Below are 22,476 nucleotides of genomic sequence, written 5' to 3'. Positions count from 1 at the left end.
CTAACTTGTCTCTTGTGAAAAAGTCAACAAATCAAACAGATCAACCCTTTCCAATTCCCATTAGTACCAAAACTTTCTTTTAAAGAGTCTGAAAATGAAATTCACAGGCGGCAGAACAGTCTGGCTCTGTTCATCTAAAGACAAGCCTCTTGGCTAGTCCTGCCTCCAATACCAGCTACTCTCCCCCACTGCCATGGCTGAAAATTAGTGTCAAGGACGCTGAATCATAAATATACGCTAAGAAAAATTATTCATAAGCATCTCAAGTGCCTTTTTTTTTTTTTTTTTTTTAATGTCCCACTCTTTGTGGCTTGACAGGTTGAGACCTATGCCCAGAGACACCTGGCTGCTCACTCAGTTAAAACAAAAAGAGAAGCAGAACAACCTAACAGCGTGGTCTTTTGTTCATCTGCACCCGGTCAACGCAATGCTTTTGTGGAACATTTAATACACACTAATTGTTGGACAAGCACTTTTTTGGTGTGGTCATGGACAGCGTAAATATTTCCATGTAATAGGAAGGACAAGAAGAAATGAACCGTAAGTTTACGAAGGGCTTGGTGCAACACAGACTCCCAGCAAACACAAGAAATGCAGATGCTACTCTCCAAATTTAAATTTGCCTGTGGGTAGCGTTCAGCTTAAGAGCTGTACAGATAAACAAACAAACAAAACACAGATTAAATGATACTACTGTTTCCAGAATTGCACGCTAGCATTGTATGGAAGAAACTTTTTCTTCACCAAATAAAACATCCTTTGGCTTTTCGTCGCACAAACCAAAAAATTGTTCAGATTACAGCATAAGGCAATACTGACCTATATCTAGAGTCAGTCTTAGAGAGCAAGGTAGTAAGTTATTTCAACTTTTGTGAGCGTTTTTGTATTTATAAAAGACCTATTTTTACAAATATACTTGCAATTTAAAATGACTCCTGCTCACGACGCATACAGTGATGAAAACCATCTCCATACTTGATAACATACGACTTTAGCAAAACAAGTGAGAACTGAACCTATATGAAAAAGAACGCCTGACAAGCAACACCGACGAGCTTCTTTAGCACTGATGTCTACTGGGGATTTCGTTAGCACCCATCCCTGTAGCAGATGAGTGTCCTCAAGTAACTAATAACTCACAATTACATGAGGCTAACAACAGCCTAGCTTTTCTTCTACTACCTTCACATTTAGAATTCATTCACATTTTAAATTTAAGATTCATATCACCAGAATGCCCAAGAACTCTGACAAACCCGCAACATGTAATCCCACTCTAGCGCTAGCTGAAAATTAGATGTATTATCCAATGTTAGTATCATGTCTCTGATTCTGAATGTCCTTTGGACAACGTGGATGTAGAGAAAATGCATTACCGGAAATCAAAGGGAGAAAGCATCTTGGAAATCTAATAAATTAACTTTTAGAGGATTACTTTAGAAGTTTTATATTATCTGCATAGGCTGAAAACTGCTACTTTCCATAACAAAAGGGAAAAAGGGAAAAAAAAACCTGTTTGTTTTCATTCTTGATAACAATTATCATCATGAATACTGCCAGATTTAAAAGGAAGAAAAAAATAAGTGTAATCCATAAACCAAGTAATGATGTCAGCAATCTTAGAGCAAAACCATCTGTCATCGCTAGCCCAACAAGAAAGGCCAATCTAGGAAACTAACAGCAAAGTGTAAATGCCAAAAAGAATTACAGATGCTCAAAACATCTGAAAAGATGCTTCAGATATCAAAATATGAGTATCAGTGCTTGACTATAAAAAAACCCAAGGAGTTTAAAAAAAAAAAAAAAAGTCTTGTAGTAGCCAAACATTTTTTAGGAAGTTTCCCAGTGCATTCTTGAGTAACAAAAGCAGCATTCTAGGAGAAATTAAGTGGTCAAACCAGAAACAGAAACATATGCATTCCCAACTGAGCACAGTGCCGAGGGTGAAGGATGGGCTAGGAGGGGTGCAGGATGAGCAGCCCTTCTATGGTCCTCTCTCCCAAATTCTCCTGCCTATTGAGAGAATAAGGAAACATGAGCTTCACACATTCTGAGATCAGCTTACTCCTCGGGCACACGCGTGAGCACAGGAGTACACGATGTGACTCTCCTCCACAAGGAGGAACACCAGAAGAACTATGTAAGGGAACAGAAGCACAGAGATCACCTAATCACATCTGTCAAAAAATCGGAAGCAACTCAGCAATACAGAGGCACTGCTGTCATTGCACCAGCAAAACGCTTAGAGCCAGCGTCCTAAAGCAAGGCTACCTTTACAGCATTTTTAACTGCCAAGTACTCACCATGCCTATGGATGCTTCAACTTACCACCAGCGAAGGAAATTTTGTTTTTATTGGATAAGAGCTTCGAAGCAGAATGGAGTTATTGCTCCAGGATCTCTACAGATTTGAACCAGTTATGCTTAGGTAATCCAGCTCCCTAGAAGCCTATTACACCACTTTTCCTGGCTCCCAGGAGACTGGGACTCAGTTTAATTTAGCTGTTTGGGGGAAGAAAGGGGGTTTTCAGAGACATGCTTTAAAGATTTTTAGATTTATATATTTTTTGAGAAGTATTGTTTCTAAAATCCAAAATTGTGAAAAAATGTGGTTGGTATCTAGGCATCTTTATACACACACTAAATACTGCTTTGCTGTTTCACAGGACAGAGTTTACACAACAAAACTGAACAACTTGATTTATTTAAAATTCACCTCAAAACGCATTACGTTTAGTTTCTTTTTTTTTAAAATGAGCATTCAAAGCATCAAAATTACTAATTTAAAAAGAACCTTTGTTAAGAATACGATAATTTACATACTGTTGTTTGTGGCTGTGAGGGGAAAGAAACAACCAATGGTAGATTAGGCACAGTACTGAGGCCAACATGCCAGAAAACAACACACTTTATGCTCAACTTTCAAATGATCTAGACAAAATAAAACCAATGGGTAGGGGGGAAAAAAACAATTAACTTCAGGGCATTTGTATTTAAAAAAAAAAAAAAGGTGTTAGTAAGTTTTCTATCTAGACCTAAGTCATTCATGTATTTAAAGAACTCTATTTTCTTCCAGATAACAAAAACGTTTCTAAACCAAGGCAGATTATTATTTGGAACTGGCATAGTAAAATAAAGGATCACAGTATACACAGCTTAAAATCCTGTACCAGGAAAGATCAACAAGTGGTTTACAAGGGGATCACTTAGGTATAACATCTAATTTTTAAAAACAGAGATATAAAATATCAGTTGCATAGGGATTTAAATATAAGGCCAAGCAGGAGATTAAAGTAAAATAAAGATCGTAAGAAGGGCACTATGGTGTCAAAACATAGTATTTCCATTTGAATTAATGTCTAATTCAAAATCACAGTATTTTGCTAGTACTATAAACAGTGAATGTCAAACTGTCCCATTAATCTCAAACTGAAAACTGACACTAGAACTTCTAAATAGTACAAAACTAAAGCTCACTGTCTAAACCTGATCAGTGTATTAGCACAATAGTGCTTGGTACGTACCTGATTTATATACTCTACCTTCTGTAAATAATATAAAGGTTATTTCTTGTTAACAAGTGTGAGATCACAATATTACTGCATGCCATCAGTGGTTTGCAGGCTTACTTGATATTTAATTATTCAGTCTTAAAAAGTGTAAGATCCCACCCTGCAGAATCTTCACCCATTGAACAGAGAACACTGTCATTAATAAAATACAATAGAAGTTCCACCACTAACAACTAACATATTAGCCAGGATTGTAGGTCTAGACCCAGTATAGTTCATTATTATTAACTCACAGCAATTTTTGTTAGGAAGGTAACCTGCAGACTTCCAAATAATCTTGTGTATATTAAATATAAACAAGTATTTAACTACCGGTCATCTCTTGACATTTCAAGTAGATTATTCAATTGTGAAAGTATTTCCGCAAAATCAAATTTAAGTTGTTAAAATGAAGTTCAAACATTAATTCCCATATCTACAAGTAGCTTAATTAACCTAAAATTGTAAGGAATAGTAGTGTAAGGAAAAAAATTCTCCAGATGAATTAGGCATTAAGGTACACTAACTGGGAATACCTGAACCAACGTTGTAACTGAAAAAGTGCATAAACATAGTAATACTACAAATGTGTTAACTACGGAACGAAAGGTTTTCTGAAAGCTAAGCGATACTATTTTACATGTTATTTACAGGTTGCAAATTTTCCAGAGACCACAGAGCCAATTTAGGATCTTAAAATTCCTCTGATATATTTGAAGCATCCTTTGGCTTCCATCTTAATTCGGGCAAGAACCTATTCACACACCAGTGAATCGTCAAGTACTGTACAGTCAATCAACACGGCCATTGTGGTTCTGTCATTCTTCAAAATTCACTTCTTCCCGTTCTTTGAAGAAAAAGCGGTATTTTCATTTTACACTTTTAGTAGGTGTTTCAGATTCTGTAGACTGTCTCCCATCAGTCCATGCCTCTCGCGTGCTCTTCAGTGCTAGTGTTTTCTGCTGATCAACCACAACATAATCAACTCTTTCATCTGCCACGCTGCTGCCTGAACCACTGCTCTTTTTCTGGAAGAGGCAAAGGAGAGTGGAAGACATGTTAAGAGAGATCAGCAACAAAAACTAACTAGAGGCCCCAAACAGATCCAGGGCAAGCAGAGCTTCCTCTGAAAGGTACAACACGCTCTCTGACTCACCGTTTGACAAACTAACTAGGGTGATCTTGCTCGGGGGCGCTCACCTTCCCAGCAACTACTAGCAAAGAAATTCTAAACTCTCCATGGCAGAAACGCTGAAGTTCTCAGGATTTGCTTACCTTACGAGGTGGGGTAGATTTCCCAGAATCTAGGTCCAGATCTAAATATTCCACTTGTTTATCTCCTTTAGGTTTTACCATAGGACTGCTTCCTCCATCAAGGCTGTTGCTACCAAACAAATTCTGAAATTATAATATAAATAACTTCAGCTGCAAATGCACATTCTAATGGGCCATATTATCAAATACGCTTCCTACAAATTGCCTAAACATTCAGGATTAAAGAACTGGGCGCTCCTGTAATGTGTTAAACCATGCATATTTTACTGACACTGTACAACAAGGGAACATATTCTAAGTCAAAAATGAAACAATTAATGTTGAGCTTGGCACACAGAGTGAAAAACCAAGGGAGGAAAAACCTGAACACCCAACAACCAAACCCCCAAACTTAAGGGTGCCACCAAACCAATCTATGCTTTCCATCTAATATCCCTTTCATAGCATGAGATAAGCATGGAGCGTGCTTTTTCCTGAATATATATTGTGTCTCAAATTTAACATGACTTAAAACTTCTGTACTTAAGTTATTGTTAAACACCTTACAAGGATTTCAGCCTTACAACAGTGACAAAACTTCAAAAGAGACTTTTGCATTTCATTCAAAAGCCATTATAATTAAGCTGAAAAATCAGAAGGTATTATTCAATTGATAAAAGTGAAAGATTACACAAACTGAAAAATTTGGTAGGACCGGCTGAACTGAAGCTGTATTGCATGTACCTAAATTTCAATTAGCCCAGACTTTTACAACCTCACCTCCTCTGTCCTCTCCCAGCCTGATCCCTCCCTCTTAACAGGTGTTATAGGAACAGTACAATAGAAGGACTCTTCTCTAAAAGATAAAGAAAAAAAGGAAGACAGAGGGCAGCAGTCAGCAAAAAATGAAGAGCAAGGCAAAGGAAAGACAGAGGGCAAAGCTGAGAGCAACTTGAAAGAAAAAGCAGAATATTGCTCATTTTATTAAGTAAAACAGAAGTATGACATGTCCAAACAAGATACTCCGAAGCTGATGACAGAAAAGGATGAAAAAGTATGGACTTCTTTCTAAGATGTAGTTAGAACAAATAAAAAAAATTCAAAATGTCTATGTAATTAGCATATTTTAAGACAATGGCCTTGAGATATCTGCAAACATTCAGGTTCTCTAGGAGATAAAATATTTTATGGGTTAAAACTTAACGGGCTTGGCTTTTTTAATGCAAGTTATCCATTACATCACCCGATTCATTTACATTAAGCAGTAACAAGGACAAACACAAATAACTGAGACAAAGTTCATTTTTGCTGCCCAACTTGTCTAAAACATATTTCTTCATATTTGACATGCAAAAGTCAGGATCCGTATCACTGTTTCCAGCACAAAAAAAGTCTTACTCTTTAAACAGAAAAAGGTCTATATTTCACACAAACTAGACAAGCAGAATGTATGCATTAGAAAAAAAAATCAAATAGACTTAAAGGAAAACAAAGGAAAAATCTTCAGCGCAACCTTGAAGAATGAATGGTGCAAGCAAGCATAAGATATCAGTGACGGGCCATCCTAGCTGTGATATTAAACATACCATCTTAGCGCTAAAGTTAAAGCCTTGAAACGCCGTTCTGAGAATCAACAGGAACCGCCAGCGTTAACTGTGATTCTGCGATGGACAGAACCGTGCGTATAGGCAATCTGCAACTTTTGTGTAAAGTGAGACCTCTCTTCCAGCTCTGAAATGGGACGTTCCTGATTACTTACCAGCGCCTCTTGCACCGTGCTCTCGTAAGAGATCAGGTAAGTTTTACACCATTGGCTCCCAGCTGCAGGAGCGCCCTTCCCGCGGGAGGTGCGCTCGCGTGAACAGCTCAGACATCGTACAGAGCACAAGCCAGCGCGTTTCTGCCGGGCTTGTGAACTTGCACCGAGTCAGAGCTGTCGCGGGGAAGCCAGCAGCAGGGGCTCGCGCAGGGGCACCTCCCAGGCAGCATCCAGGGGCAATAACGTGAGCAGGAGGGGAGGGAGCCTGGAGGAGACGGGCAGGGAAGCCAGGACAGCAGGGATGGGAAAAGCAAGCAGCACTGAGGGAAAGGAGGAGTCCAAGGCGTAGCGAAATGGGATAGCACGTGCCGTACACGGCGGCAGGCAAACAAACAAAGCAGAGAGGGTGGCAGGCCAGCCCTCCTCCAGAGAAGGTTTGGAAACCACAGCTTTCATCATGCTTTAAAAGATGAAAAACGCTACTGTACTCTCTAAGTAAGAATCCAAGCAGATAAGACATAGCGAGTACACAGAAACCACCCTGAACCAAAAGCTGGGCTAAAGGTATAAGTTTTATTCTGAACCATATATTAGTTTAGGCTTAGGACTTCCCTCCCGCTTCTTAAACACAGCACACATCATTAATTTTTCTTAATAGGTTCTTCACTGACTGCAGTGCAAGCTAAATATCTGAAACTACTCTCTGAAAAAAAATTTACCCGAGAGGGAAAAACATAGATGTTCAGTACACAAAGAATCCTTCTATGCTTTTTTTTTTTTTTAAACTAATAAATGCACATGTAGCTCTGATTTCATAGATTGTAAATAACCAATATCAATTATTTTCCCTGTTCTTTCCACATTTCTTGGAAGATCTTCTTTTAAGAAAGGTTTTTAAGCTCAGCTCAGAAGTCCTAAGATAGTTTATTTCCCTTAATGTCACAACTGGTGCCTAGTCTGAGACCAGCAATTACAGACAAGAGGAGAGAGTTTGTAGGGAGGAAGAAAAAAACCAAAAAGACATGTTTTGAACTGCTTTGTAGAACAGATATGCATACTAACCACACACTAATTAGATACAGTTTATGCTCTTATTTTTCTCAATGCAATCTTAGCAAAATTACAGTTGTTCTACAGAGAATTTTTTTTTGGGGGGGGTGGATCTAGAAATGTAAAGGGAGGTGATGTTGAGTGCTTGCATGATTTAAAAGTAAGGACTGCACAGGAAGAGAGTAGTTAAGATGTAGATTTTACATACTGGGTCTTCAGTGGACTGATTTGGATTCATGGATACATAATTCTCTTCACTGTCGTGCGAGTCACTGCTGGAAGTTGTGCTATGAACTGAATCCGGTCTGGGAGACATGGGAAACCTGGAGGAGCTAATTACCAGGAATTATTTTACAAACAATACATCTTGAATATCTTAAACCTCCTGGTAAACAACAAAAATAAGCATATTAGAGCTGAAATTCTCATTCAAGTCGCATTTTTCCGGTTATACAGTTCTTTACATTTAATATTACAAAATAAACATTCATATTGACACACTTTGTTTCAGTGCATGTGTGCCTACTATATATTTTATGTATACATACACACACATATACACAGATACACGCACTTCCAAAAGAAATCTCAATCTATTATATAGGCTAAAAAACGTAACAGAGATGCACATATACATTTATTAACGCTCCAGTAAATGAAAACAAATGATCTGAATGAGGAAAAGCTAAGAAACTTACTCTCGCGCAAAACTTCTGGTGATAGGAGATCTAACTGGGGCTTGTAATTCTTCCCATTCAGGCAGAGGTTTTATTTCTAGCGGAGCTGGTTTAGCTATATAAGAAACAGACATTCTTAAAGCACAGAACATTTCTAAACATAGTTAAATTCAACAGCTTTTCAAAACCTAAATACCAAAACGAAATACTATTTTTTAAGCAGTAAACACCAGTAAGGGAAAGGAAAAGCACTGTTCAGTTCTCAGAGAGTCATGATATATTCATTTATATTTTAAACTTTCCAGTTACTGAAAACTGACAGTAATTAGAAAAAAAACACAATTCAAGAATTTTGCAAGATACACTTGTACGTAGTGATTCCATTTCGAAAAGAGACTCTGAAAATGGCAGCGTCATGCTCTGCGTTGAACGTGTCACAACAACTTGTTGAACTGACAAGCACCGGACAGGCTTGACTGACTGTTTCAGCTTAAACTGCCAGCACAGCCAAAACTCCACATACTTTTCTTGGCTCATGGACAATTATTATAATGCAAACTCTGCCCTTGCTGCATACATGTGCCCTTACTGATTAGGTTTCACAGCTGAAAGCGTGGGCAGAATCTGTAACTAAGATAAAGTTTGCAAAACTGACAGGCGAGCCAATGCCTAGCTTAAATCCCAAAGGTGGCTGGCTGGCCTCGGTGCTCATCAAGCCCAGCGCTCATCAGCTGCAGAGCAGAGCAGCAGGCCGTCAGCAACGACGGCTAACGTGATTCAAGAAAAGCTGCCACTTCAAAATTCCATTTTCAGAACAGAACCACAAATTAAATATTAGCAAGAAACACATTATCCCTCCCTCCAACCTGTTGGGTTTTTTTTTTTTTTTAACCCTTCCCAAACATTAAAGAAAGTTTTAAAACATGGATCATCGAACTTGTAAGGAAAACCACATGCAGTCAAACTGTTGTTACAGTTTGAATCTCAGCTCCATCCCCCTTAAGACTGTTTTAACACAATAAATTATGATGCCATTACAACAACAACAAAAAACCTATCAGTTTGCTGCATATTAACAGATTTACTGAGATCAAATTTCAGGCATTAAGAACTAGTTCATGGGGAGTAAAAGCTGCTGTAAGTGACCACATGAGGAACTGAAAGAAATCAGTTGCTTAATCAGTGTGGTCTTCTCATGAGGAAAAAGCAGAACTGTACTCAGCACGCTTTCTTTATACTTGCTGTTCAGATAGCTGACTTTTCGATAAACTCTATCTTATGGATTCAGTACAAAGACTCATCATTCAAATCTTCTGGATAAGTTTGAGTCTTTAGCAGCCCAGACAGTTCTCTCCGTTAGATAAAATGCCATAATTACTCATGCGAAACCCATCAAGCCTACTCCAGTAATTCTGCCACTTTAACAGGCTTAATCATAAAGCGGTCGCCACAGACTCAGGAGAGTCTCTACAAGTAATCTGTATATCAAGATATAAGGTATCCCATGAGATAGGATGGCAGAACTGAACTTCATGTAGGCAAGATGGTGCTAAAGCATGAGTGACACAACAAGGCACCAGCACGGCTCCAGTGCCGAGTAAAGGCCCGAGGCCGAACGGCAGGTACAGTCAGCAGCCAGGTACAGCACTCGCGCAGAAACAGAGCAACGATTTTGTCTGAAGCCCACTGCGAACAGCAGGAACGGTTCATCCAATTTCAGTGGGCTTTAGCAACCAAAGGCACTCATCAATTACAGTGCTGCAAGACTTTCAACGTTATTTGTAATTTGCTTTGACTCACGTACGAGGCACCAAGTCAGCACCTTCAATAAAGCCAGTGAGACTCTAATTGCAATGCTCATTAAGATACATAAATAGAATCTCTGCACTAACACATGGTCACAAGATCAATCTTTTGCTGCACTTCAGTGTTTAGCCAACAGCAGGAGACCCAAGTGAACTGTGGTTTCAGGTTATTGCTTAGTCAAAGTTATTCCAAGCAGCTTACAGGTAAGTCATATATACTTGTTTCCAAATAAGCAGATATAAAAGTAAATCCCAAATATGAACAGCTAAAATATAAGAGATCAGAACACATGTCTAGGAAATGTTTCCTTGCGCTGTTCAAGACAGCAAGGCTTTTCTTCCCTGTAAAGGAAACTTTTTGCTTGGCAAGGAAAATACATCCATGATCTTAGATTATACTGGAAGTAAAAAGGCTTTATGAGAGTTCAAATTCTAGAAAAACAGTTTTCTTAATTTTCGTTTTATTTTTATAAAGCTCCATATACATACAGTGCTAAAGTACATACCCTTTCTTCTTGTAGTAAAGTCACCTATGGTTTGTGAATCAGTTCGCTCTAAACCATGTGGTTTAGGTCTTAAAATTTTAGGGCTTTGACCTAATTGGTAAAAAGAAGACTCTCTTAATATAATGTTCTTTTTATAATTGGAAGATGGAACTTTGTAAATAAGCAGCAGAACCCCCTGCAGAAAGGTTAATGCCACAAGCATAAGCAAGCTGCTGAAGGAGAGTTTTACGGTCTAGCTAGGTCTCACACTAATGGCTTAAGCACCAGACTTGAAACAAACAAAACATTGCATGCAAGAAATTTGTCGGAGGCAAGCACAAGAGGTGTACAAAAAGGCTAAAAAGTGCATTAACAAATACGGTAACTGACCTTTATTAAATTATTTTCAAGTCGTATTACATTAAAAATTCCTTATTTGAGGAATATCTAACATGACACAAGAATAGCTGTCTTCCAGATGTAGGTTAAATTACTCTAAGAAATTAAAGCCTCTTCATTTACCGTATTACTTTAGAAACGGCGAAGCTCTCAGGAGGTCTTCTATCCACCACGCGCTCCTCCACCCCCCGGCCCCCAAGAACCCTTTTCCACATTGTACTTGCTAAACCCATAGATCATCATCAGCCCATATCAAAATCTGTCTCTATCAAAAATACCTCTCTGTGCTTGTAGAAGCAGAGTGACTTTTGTTCCAAGTTCCCAGCCTGCACACCGGCCCCCTGCCACGACACAACCCAACCTCCACCACAAACAGCCCCAACTGAAAATAACATTTTTGTAAGCCATTGCTTTTTTCAATTGCATATGCCTACCTGCAAGTGTAGTAGTCGCACTAGCTGTTCTCTGATATTTTATACTATGACATAATGTACCAATCCATTTAGTAACAAGGTGAAGAGTACAAAGTAAGACAAGGTATTTAAGACAAGGTCTTTACAGACAGTAATATACCCCCTTCCCTTTAAAGGGGTTCTTCTTACTCAACCTGACAAAACACTGCAAGCAATTCAGATCACCTGGTCTATTTTATATAAATACGATCAATAGTGCAAAATAACCCTACTCTTTCTTGAAAGTGTATCTGACAACGTGTTTGTTTAATATTAGAAAAGATGAGTGCCTTCAGGTGGTATACCAAGAAGCCATATGAAAGGTAAATCTTCATAATAAACCTAATAAAACGTTGTTAGGTCTGACTATGTTTGAAAATTGCCCTACAGCACAAAATGGAAAAGGATTGGCACAGACTCAGATGTGGGCTGGTACTACCAGCAGTGAGTGAGAACGCTTTGTAAAAAATAAATTTGGCAGCAAACACCAGAAGTTTGCAAATCACTACCCCAAGGGTTTTGCATATGAAGTACTCTATTACTGTTATCACTGAAGTATTGGGAATTATCAAGTAACAACAAGCAAGATAAATAGAAAGGTTTTCCACCATATCATTAACTGTAACACAGTGCTGCTGCGTGGCCACACAGGTAAGACAAACTTATTTATTAATATTACTACTTAGCAACTTCTTTAAAAAAAAAAAAGTAAAGTGATTTTCACAGAGATGGTTGTTTTCTAATTTCAAAGACAGATGTCTCCTTAAATGGCTAAAAGACCAAGTGGTTGGGCAATGCTGACCAAAGGTTCAAATTATAAAGTAGCACACCAAAGTATTTCTGTAAAGCATGCTGCTAACAGGAGCTAAGTCAAAAGCATGACCCAACATGTTGGCCAAGTTTGTTCAGAACTGATCTGATATTCTAAGTACCTTGCCTACAACTCTAGATAGAAGCTTGAGTACATAAAAAGACCAAGATCTCAAAACTGATTGAACAGATTTGTAAGTTCAAATTCAAACATGTTCTACTAAAAACAATTTGATGCTGAATATCATCATCTAATCGTACTAGCTTTGTGTTCCACAGTTTTCTAATCTGATTAAAAAGAAATTTGGGCCAATCCAACTCAATTTAAAACATCAATCAATGCACTAACTTACGAGCACAGATCCTAAGCACAGTGAGAAAATTAGCGTGGTCGCAGTGTTAATGAAAGTATGTATGGTCAAATGCCTGAAACCAATAACATACAAGATAAGAGCAGTGAACTCAGGGCTGTGACTTACTATTTCTACACATTTGTTAATGATTCCACGTGGTCTCATGAAACTGACTTTCCTGAATTATGATTATCCACTTTTGTAAAACATGGATATTTTGTAATTGCCTCCCCTCATACTCCATTCAGCATTTATAAACTCTTTTGAGACTTTCAAAAGAGCTATACAAATAAGCACAGATCCCTAAAATATCCCTCTTTTGCATCGGACAAGAACATACAAAATGTTCCAGTGTAAAATACACTCACTGCGTTTTCATCTCCTGCCGCTGAAGGACAGTGTGACCTAAATAACAATTGGGTGGCAAAAGAGTTTGCTGCCACCAACCAGCCATGATAATGCAATTTCCCTTGTTTAATATGTCAGAGAATTAAAATGCTTGTGCAATTATTTCTCTCTACAAAACAAAGTCCTAATCTCTGTTGAGGAGCTTCTAATGTACAGTAGAAAAGATCTTTCACCAGAGAGAGGAGAAGGAGGGGGGGGGAAAAAAAAACAGAAAAATAACCAACCTCACAGATTTTTCTATGTATCGCAGAATTCCTTCACCCCATCCTTGCATTTAAGATGATAAAATAACAGAGGCTAGGTCACAGAAAGGGCTTAATAGCACCCGTTACTTCCTCAAAAGATACATTTTTAATAAATATATCAGAATTTTTTTTATTGTCGTTCTTTATCTAAAAATCATCAGCTCTGCCGCTACCTTAGCCAGATCTACAGAAATATGCATGTTTAGAATTGAAAAACTTAAATAATATGATTGAAATTCATGGTGCTGATCCAAAGTAACCTGACTAACTTACTCTGAAAGCAGTTCCCAGAAGCCCAGAGAAGAGCTGAGCATAACAACGTGCAAAGTATCTCAAACCTGCATAACAGACTGCTCTCCAAGGTTTATGCTATTCAGAAACAGCCTCTAAAGAGGAATCTCATAGGCGTTTCCTTAAGTTTACTGAAGGCGAAAGGACAACAGGCCGCTAGAGCGAGCCTGGCCCCATACGCCATTTCAACACCAATAACGTTACGGCATGCGCTTCTTGTGGTTTAGGCCCACAAGTGCAAATTTACCTCATCTAATGTTCAGACACTCACACAAGACAATGCTTTTAACTCATATATCTATTCTGGAGAAGACATATCTAGGCCAAAGCGTAGTTTACATCAATTTTTTCCTCACTGAAAAGGAAAGAAATCGTGTTACAGCTCTTACAACTGGATATAAGTCTATTTTACAAACACAGAAAAAACAAACCAACAAGTTACTGTAAGGGAAACCAACTACCGAGAAGTGAAAACCAGATGTTGTTCAAGTTACCACCTGTGAAACCCAAAACGCTATGACAAGAGGAGGAGGAAAACTCAACCTCCACAGGTTCTATGACACAAATACTGTGCAAGGGCACTCTGAGCTGCAAAATCACTAATGAAGTCTATTTTTCTAACAAATGGCCACTGTAAAAACTGCCAAGCAGAACCAGTGATTACGCATCTAGCATTAGACTGCGCTCGAACAGCATGAATTCTACTCCTGGCATTTCGTCATGCGCGTCAATGCTGCCTTTGTCTGAGAAGTCAGCAGGAGAAGAGTCCGTTTCACGTGTCTGATTTTGTTTCAAATAACGCTTTAAACTGAAAACGACCTTGCTAAGGCATTCTCTTTCCTAGTTCTCCAGGAAAAGACATGGAACATAATGTTGGAAAAAAAGTGAGTCTTACTGCAGCATACATCATAGTAGGTGGGAATCCTAACGTTTTAGGCTTTTCGGACATAAACCATTCATGGAAGAGTCTCATTTTGTTTTCTGGTTACAGCCTTGAAGCACTAATAATGACAAGATTTCTGTTAAGAACGCTTATTTTCGGACTGGCTGCTTGCTCCGTTACTTGCTGGCAATGGATTTGATATCAGGCAATTGCAAACATCTTCATGAAAGAGGCCAATACACTATTTAAATACCAACTATGTGGGGCTTAAAACTTTAAAGTAAGTCTACCAACGTGACATAAAAGTTAAAAAACGTGTGATCTGTTAATGCTATTTCCTGGCCAACAGGACTCTAATCCTCATGAGACAAGGCGATCGGACGCAGGAATGCTAGAGTAACGCTTTACTTGGAATAGGAGGTTGGAGAACAAGAGGGAAAAACAGCCACACAGATGTCCTGCATCGACTCAAAGCACTTTCAAAGAGACATAACTAATAGCAGTTTTCAGTTAACGTGTTTGTGTGTGTGTGTGCACACATTGTGTGTTTGTAATTAAAGGAAAATGAAATTTGACTAAGGGAGATTATCCCAGTACTCAAACTTCCATGGCTTTTTCCTTAAAAAACAAGGCTGAAGCTCACCACCTCGGTCTCATAGGTTTTATTGTTTGGCTTTTGATTCTGCAGAGCAACTTCTCCCCTTCGCCTCTCTTCTTCCTCCTCATCCCAGTAAACTCTGATTTCCAAGTACACGGTTTTCAACACAGAGCTCTACAAATATCCTGAATTTCGTTTTTCATCCCTGTTTCTAGTAAGTTTTATTTCCTGCCAAGGTACTTATAATTAGAAACATTTATTTCGTTATACAACTTCCATATCCATTTCCATACTAGTATCCAGCAGTAAATAGAATGAATATGTGCTTAGTTCTGGTCAGTGATACCACATGGATGCTACTGACCACAGTCTCTTTAGGACTGTAAAAAGAAGCTGAAATCAGCTCATACTTGCTACATTATGAATTAAAAAAAAAAAAAAAAAGAGGCAGTAAATTAAAGAGATGCTCTCTAGTTTTCTTAAACACTTTAACATCTCCAAATAAATCATTCTCAGAGCATTAGTACTTTAGATACTCCAGAAATTAACAACAAATTGGAAAAAATATCTGATTCTAAAGACATCTAACTGTATCAGATAGCTAAAGTTCACTGGTATTCATAAAATATTTGCCAAATGCCACAATACTGTTCAGAGAATACCAAAGCTATTAATCAGGCAAATACTATTTGACTGCTCTAATTTGCCAATAATTCTACATGTCTACATTTAAAAACCCCCCAAAGCATGATGAACTGAAAGCATTCAATAACAAAGACAGTAGTTTAAGACCAAAGTGCACAGTGTTCTAATGTGTTTATTGATTAATAGTTTTACAGCTGCACTGAGGTTCATAAAGGACAAGGGATACTATCGTGAGGGCTCTTTCAAATTTTTACAAGAATTGAACATCTAACAGAGAATAACTTGTTTCCTGGAAAATTAAGCCTAATAAGTCTATAAAAAAAGCTAATGGAATAGCATGACTATATGGATATGAAAACTTATCTTTCCTTAAATAGGCATTAAATACATAAGGAAATAGAAAAAAAAAATCATCTGAAACAAGGACAAAAGTTGAAGGATATTACCAGTGCTCTCCTGCTCCTATTGCCTCCAAGACTTTTGAAGTTCTACACTACCATCTCTACCACTAGCATAAGAATAAGTCAGTTGAAATCTCATACATTTAAATTTTTTTAATCTTACATCCAGTAAATCAGAGTGTCATTTGCAGCTTTGTTGGAATGATCCAAACATAGCAAGGAGCTACAGAAATTACATTTAAATCTATTAAGTAAAAGCTAACCTTGCAGAAGTCTGCCATGGAGGAAGCCCAAGTTTCAGCTGAATGGAAGGCTCTGAAGCTTGTGAAAATTGGTAAGATAGCATTCAACATGTTTTAGGAACTCTGAGGAAGCACCAAATCCCATCCCTCCAAAGCCTTTTTTTTTTTTTTAATCACTAAATGGAATGAACAGGAATTGAAGTTCCAAGAGTAAAGGGAAGGATTAAACACTTGAATTTCTTGAATCAAAGTAAAATTGACAGTACTTCTGTTCTGAAAAGTCATCATGGAAATTACAGTTTCTTATTCAACAGACCTCCTGTTCAGTTTGCTCTGCTGATTAGAATCATCATTCACATTTTTCTTATTTTAAATGCTTACTTGTCCTAACACCTGAGAAAGTGAAAGATCTTTTATTTAAAAATAAGTAACAGAATCAAGATAGTTTAGAAGAGTGCAGTATTGCTGGTTTTCAATTTTGCCCTGGGTGCATTTGATAATTTTTATTCTATTTATTTATTTAATAAAATCTCAGCTCCTGATGTCATAAATGCCGTAACTGTTTCTCTGAAGTTTTATTTTAGGATGCTGGGATGGTGTTCCTGTTATATCAGAATGTGCAGGATGTTCATATCGTCCAACTCAGACACTCAAACATGTAAATATTTAAAAAGAAAAACTGTTCACTGGACTGCTTATAACTAAACTTCACAATTAATGAGAGTTCTTCATTTCCTTAACTATTTTGTTTAGGATTTTTAAATACCATACTACGGATGATTATAACTGGTCACATTAGGCCCCACTGTAATGCTTTTGCCTGACAGAAGGTGACAGATACTTACTTTCACATGTGAAAGTCTTGTACACAATTCTCTCTTCAAAGTGGGCTTACAGTTTTTAATAACATGGTTGATGAAAACTTAGAATTGTCTATAAAGTTAAAATCTGGGCAGGAGATGCTCATGAGGAGCCACGGCAAAGATACAGCCACATTTTTATAAGCGGTCCACATATTTGTGGCTTGACCACATGAATTAGGTCATGTAACATCTTAAATGAGAAAAATGTATAAGAAAAAAACCAAATTTAGTATCCTTGCTTTAAAATGAACACAGAGGAAACAACATTTTTAAAATAACCACAAGAACCAACTCCATGAGAATTTTTTTCTCCTCCTTTGTTTTTTTGGTTTGCTTGTTTTCAAGGTATGTTGGTATGTTTTATTTGCATGAAAAAAAATGTATGCATCACTTGCTGCCTCTTAAATCCTAGCTTACCACTTGCTGTGCTGTAAGTTACCAAGCCCAAGCAACAGTTTCTTTTAAAGACAATCGTATGGACTGCAGTTGCATGGAACTATATCAGATGAGATTCTGATGATTTTTTTTTGTTGAAAGATAAGCCTTTTGTAAAAATAAATGTGAAAAGACACTATCCTGTTTTTTTTTTTTTTTTTTTTTTTTTGCAATCAGCAAACTGTAAAAGAAGCTGTGAAATTCAATTCAAGTCTAAGACTGAAAACCTTGTTAAAAATAAACTTAAATGTAATTCAGCTGTAACAATATTTGGACAAATACAACTGTTACTCAGGACACAAGCAAGAGAGTCCAGTAACATGCTGTACATGTGAGAGTGGGGGATCCTGACTACTGTCTCTGTCAGCAGTCTGCTTGGTGATCCTGAATACATCACTTTATCACAGCTCCTCATGACCCTGAAAGAGGGTCTTGTGCTATACTAAACTCTTCTGTAAAGTGTTTTAAGCAATACAGATCGAAAGCATTACCTAAGTGGTAGTGTTCCACTCTGCCAAAGAGAGGTTTAACTTTTGATTTTCATTCCATCGTGGTCATGAATCATTAATTCAGCCATATGCTCGAAGCACATATTTCTCTCTTTAGAAGCCTAAAAACCCACTTTGGTACAGAGAAAATGGAAGTGAACAAGTTACAGTAAGCAGGGTATCAAATCAAAACTCTGTCAACTCCATCATTAACTGTTTGATTCAAGTACTGAAAAACTAAGTTTTGACAGTTAATACTGCAAGCACATTTCTTAAGAGCCTCGAACTTTGTAAAGAGATGGAAATAAATACTAAATGTCATATAGCTATAAAGTTATCTCCTAAACAAGTATTTTTCAGAGACTGTCTCATTGTGTAGTTGTCTGGTCTTGAATTCTTGCTTTAAGATCCCAGTTCCCCTCCCCTCCAATAAATCACACAGGTCGGGGGGGTTCATTAGCACACCCATAGCTTCACAGACACCCTCGCTCTCATGCAAACACCGTCCCAGCTGAGTCAGTGGCATTTTCACAGTGGCCAGAGCGGAGACCCACTGCTACTCCAGCCCTCTCCTGACCAACAAAGTCAATCAACACCCTACACCCCCTTCTATTGTCAAATGTTCACTTTTCCTGATCTCTGACCTACATCACTTTTTTGGGGGAAGATTACAATCATCTAGACTTACAGACCTCTGTCAGGCCCTCAACTTTCTCAAGGGCTGCCAAGCACAGCCACCTGGGACCAACCTGCTCAGTACCTCTCACCACCCTGAATGCTTCCCTGTAGAGCTATGAAACACTCATCACCGTCCTGTGAGCTGTCAGCAGGCTGGAGATCACAGTACCACTGCCAGGAACATTACCCTTTCCAACGTTTTGGAAAAGAAGGAAAGAGCCCAAGGAAAGTACAGGGTACAGGAGAGAAGAATCAGGTGGTCGTTTGCAGCCTTAATTTTCATGGCAGTCTTTTCTTTGCTGTGTTTGGCTACCTTTAATTCTACTGTGCCTTCTCGATAAACGGTATCTCGAAGAAGGGACTGTCTCAAAATTGAAAGACTGTCTCAAACTAAAACGTTGCAGAATTGCTCTGTAGCAGAACTAGACACATAGTCTTTTAATGATTCAGAGAGCGCAACCCAGCCGCACAGATGGAAGCGATATTTTTTTCCATTTGAAATCTTCTGCTAGCAATAGCGCTTCCAATTTAGCATCACCATGGCATGCAACTATGGCAAGCTAAAGCAGCCAGAAAGCAGAAATACAAAATGAACACAAACAATGGTTCTTTAAAATAAATGAAGCAGCTCCCTGAAAAAACACGTTTTAAAAAAAAAAAAAAAGATTATTTTTGTCATTCAGTTACAGGTAAGAGCAGAAAAACACCTAGCCAAACACACTCAATTTTGTCGCAAGTAACAGATCACTTACCTTTTGGTATGCTTCTCTAAAAAACAGTAACATGTTTTGATTCAAGCTATTGGGGCTGGCAGCCAATAACATGTTTCGAAATTAATTTCAAGCCTTCCAGAAGGTACTGGAACCTTTCCCCATTTCCAGAAGCAGCTGTGAGCCAGGAGAATGAAACTACATGAAAATGTAGTGTAATCTCCAGGCTGTATTATCTTTTTTACCTCATGTTCTAAAACAAAACCGTTCCCGAAATCAGCGGCAAAAGACACAGGCCATCGCACAGCTCACAGCGCCTCCCGGCCCAGGCAACTCGTACAGATTCAAAGACTGAAGAGCCTCGGGCTCTCAAAGCAGGGGCAAGCCAAAAGCCCTCGCTGGAAGAACGTGCACGTGATTTAGTGAATTTGAGATGTGTTTACTACCTACATTTAGTGCATTAATGTTATTAATTTTCACAGCTCATTCTTCCATCACAGTTGCTACTTTGGTGAAAATGTATCTACTCTTAAAACAAACTGGAGAATTTTGAAAGTTTAATAAGTGGCCCGGAGCCTCAGGTGCGTATGCCAGAGCTGTGGAGACACACGCTTTGCTAGGTCTTTATTGGGTGGCACGTTACTCTAAAGACAGGAGAACCAGAGGAAGTAACCAAGTGCGTACTTCATCTCAGGTTCGCTTAACAGAAATACTTGGGGGGGGAGGAGGAGGAGGTTACATACGGCAGAACGGCCACTGCCATTTCCACGTCCTCCATTTCTACCACTGGCAAACTGTGCTGCCTGTAAGCTTCCAAGTTCTTAAACCAAAGCAAAGCAAAGGAGCACGTACATGTGGCAACAGGAAGTAGAGCACTCCTCCTTTATGGGCTAGCTTCACTATATGATTTCTTTGTCAAATGCAATTTCAGCACCGAATGTGGCAAACCTCCCTGGCTTACACGTGAACGTTTCTCAGCTTTAACTAATGTGCAAGTTAAAGGTGGTAATGCTACTTCTCAATAACAAGTATGCCTGCTACAAAGGAATTGCAGGTTTGTTTTTGCAGCAATATCTGAAACTGGAAAAAAGGTCACAGCAGCTTCTTCAGAGAGAAGAGGATACAGCCTTCATATACCTGGAGGCCTCGTAACTCTCTGCAGTTATGCCATCTTTTAGAGAAGCAGCAGTTGTCTCCAACAGAAATTCTTACACTAATCTCATCTTATACACTGTAAGAATTTACCCCTGCTTAAAAGAGGTAATACTCAGTAGATAACTATTTTGTTTACCATTCCCCCCTCTTCTATGCTAGGTTTTATTGAATACACAGGCCAACTTGTTACTTGCTATGCATTAATGTACTAACTCATATGCATTAATGTACTAACTCATATCAGAACAGTATTGCAGTGCATGTAGATATGCAGAAAAAAAACTGGCAGAAGTTGCTACAATAACTTGAAAGCTGAAAAAGCACCACAGTAGAGCATAACTTGTTTCACTTAGGTAACAGACTATTAAAGTCTTATCTTATTTTAATTCAACAGGAATGGCAGTTTTATCTTCCCGAAAGTACTTCTGGAGGAAGTTATTTGCATGGAGAACTCAACTACTGAAATGAGAATATATCAGCATTCTCATGTGTCATCATACCAGCTTTTCACAACAATGGAAGACTTACAGTAGTATACTTGATATAAAAATTGTGTGAACCAGTGCTTGTGTTACTAAGATAAAACACTGACAGATCAGTATTATCATCATTCTTGGTAATACACATTCACGTATTAGGCTTTTTTTTCCAGCTGCTAAGCATATTTATTTTAAGGGACAGCTTTACTTTCAACTGATTTTATCTTTCAAGCAATAATAATTAATCACGCTGTTTTAAGGAGACACAGTTTCCAAAAGTCTACAGGCAAAAAATACAACCAGTCAGTTTGAGCCACATCATGCAACTCTACACTCATCAAGAAATGTGCGAGTACATCTAAAAATCTCTCTTCCCTGATGTTAGCTAGGTCTTTCTACGTATTTCAAGCATTTAAGGATGGTATTGGATCAGGAGCCTTATACGTTGCTCTTAGAGTGCAGAGCACCAATTTGGTTTCGAGAAAGATGCAAGAGCAACAGTGCTGCTTCTGCAGAAATCTGCACCGCCAGCAACACAGCAAGAAGCTTTTCAACACAAAAGTTTACCACTTTTGAAAGTCAACAAACATTTTATCAGTTAAATACACAAACTGGCCAGTCAGGGAAAATATTTTAAAGCAGTTCAGTGTTTATTTTGAGCATATTGTCCAGTATCAGGTTTCTTCAATCTTTTACTGTCCAGTACTTCTTAAGAACTAAACAAAACTACTGTCTGGTAACACGGAAACAATTAGCAGAGAGCCAAGGTTTTGAAAAGGGCTATGTTTCAATTTCTGAACACGGACAGTCAGAGTAAGACGTGGCACTTCCCACTTTACACAGAGATCTTCTATCACACTTCTGTTAAAATTATTGGCTGTTTTCACTTAATGGCAAACACATTAATTTAAAGTTTTAGCTAGTGAATATCTTAGGTCATCTGAGTATTTAACATTGACTTTTCCCCAAGCTGAAATCAGCCATTTCATCAAGCTGAAATCAGCCATTAAGTTTGTGAACGCTATTTTTTCAAATATATAAAAGTAGGTCGTTTTCAAATACAAAACAGTGCAGACATTTGACCTAATGTTCTTTAGTTAACTAACTTTCTTGTAGAGATGGTATCTAGCCTGAGAAACAACTGTGCAGTATGCAAATAAGTTGCTTCATCATTTATCTATACTTCTGATACGCTGATGAAACATTTCAGATCCACTGGGAAGGCCAAGCTACTTATCGGTCATTCTCTATGCAAATGTCTCATATAGACACATCATCACAACAGCGTCATCTTTGCTTCTTAAGAAAAGACTATCCTATTCTTTCAAATAGTCCTTATTTTAAGGAAAAGTAAAACAAAT

The 22,476-nt window shown here is 38.2% G+C and overlaps 1 protein-coding gene across 11 annotated transcripts in view; it reads right to left on the bottom strand.

Moving 5' to 3' along the window:
- Positions 1-2,687: 2,687 nt before the first annotated feature.
- Positions 2,688-22,476, bottom strand: part of GAB1 (GRB2 associated binding protein 1) — a 101,330-nt gene continuing 81,541 nt past the window's right edge. For 6 of the 11 annotated variants that reach the window (XM_068942149.1, XM_068942145.1, XM_068942153.1 and 3 more), the window contains 4 exons: positions 8,312-8,405; positions 7,822-7,945; positions 4,826-4,948; positions 2,688-4,578 (listed from right to left, as the gene is read on the bottom strand). In XM_068942149.1, coding sequence (XP_068798250.1) covers positions 4,420-4,578; positions 4,826-4,948; positions 7,822-7,945; positions 8,312-8,405 — 500 coding nt within the window. In that variant the 3' untranslated portion in view covers positions 2,688-4,419. Of the gene's footprint in view, positions 4,579-4,825; positions 4,949-7,821; positions 7,946-8,311; positions 8,406-10,601; positions 10,692-22,476 lie in introns of all 11 variants that reach the window. The other 5 variants (XM_068942146.1, XM_068942142.1, XM_068942144.1 and 2 more) reach the window with 1 other exon arrangement.

This window comes from Struthio camelus, chromosome 4 (assembly GCF_040807025.1).
Source record: "Struthio camelus isolate bStrCam1 chromosome 4, bStrCam1.hap1, whole genome shotgun sequence".
Classification (NCBI taxonomy): Eukaryota; Metazoa; Chordata; class Aves; order Struthioniformes; family Struthionidae; genus Struthio; species Struthio camelus.
The sequence above is the reverse complement of the archived record's forward strand: the minus strand, read 5'-3'. Positions and strand labels throughout refer to the sequence as shown.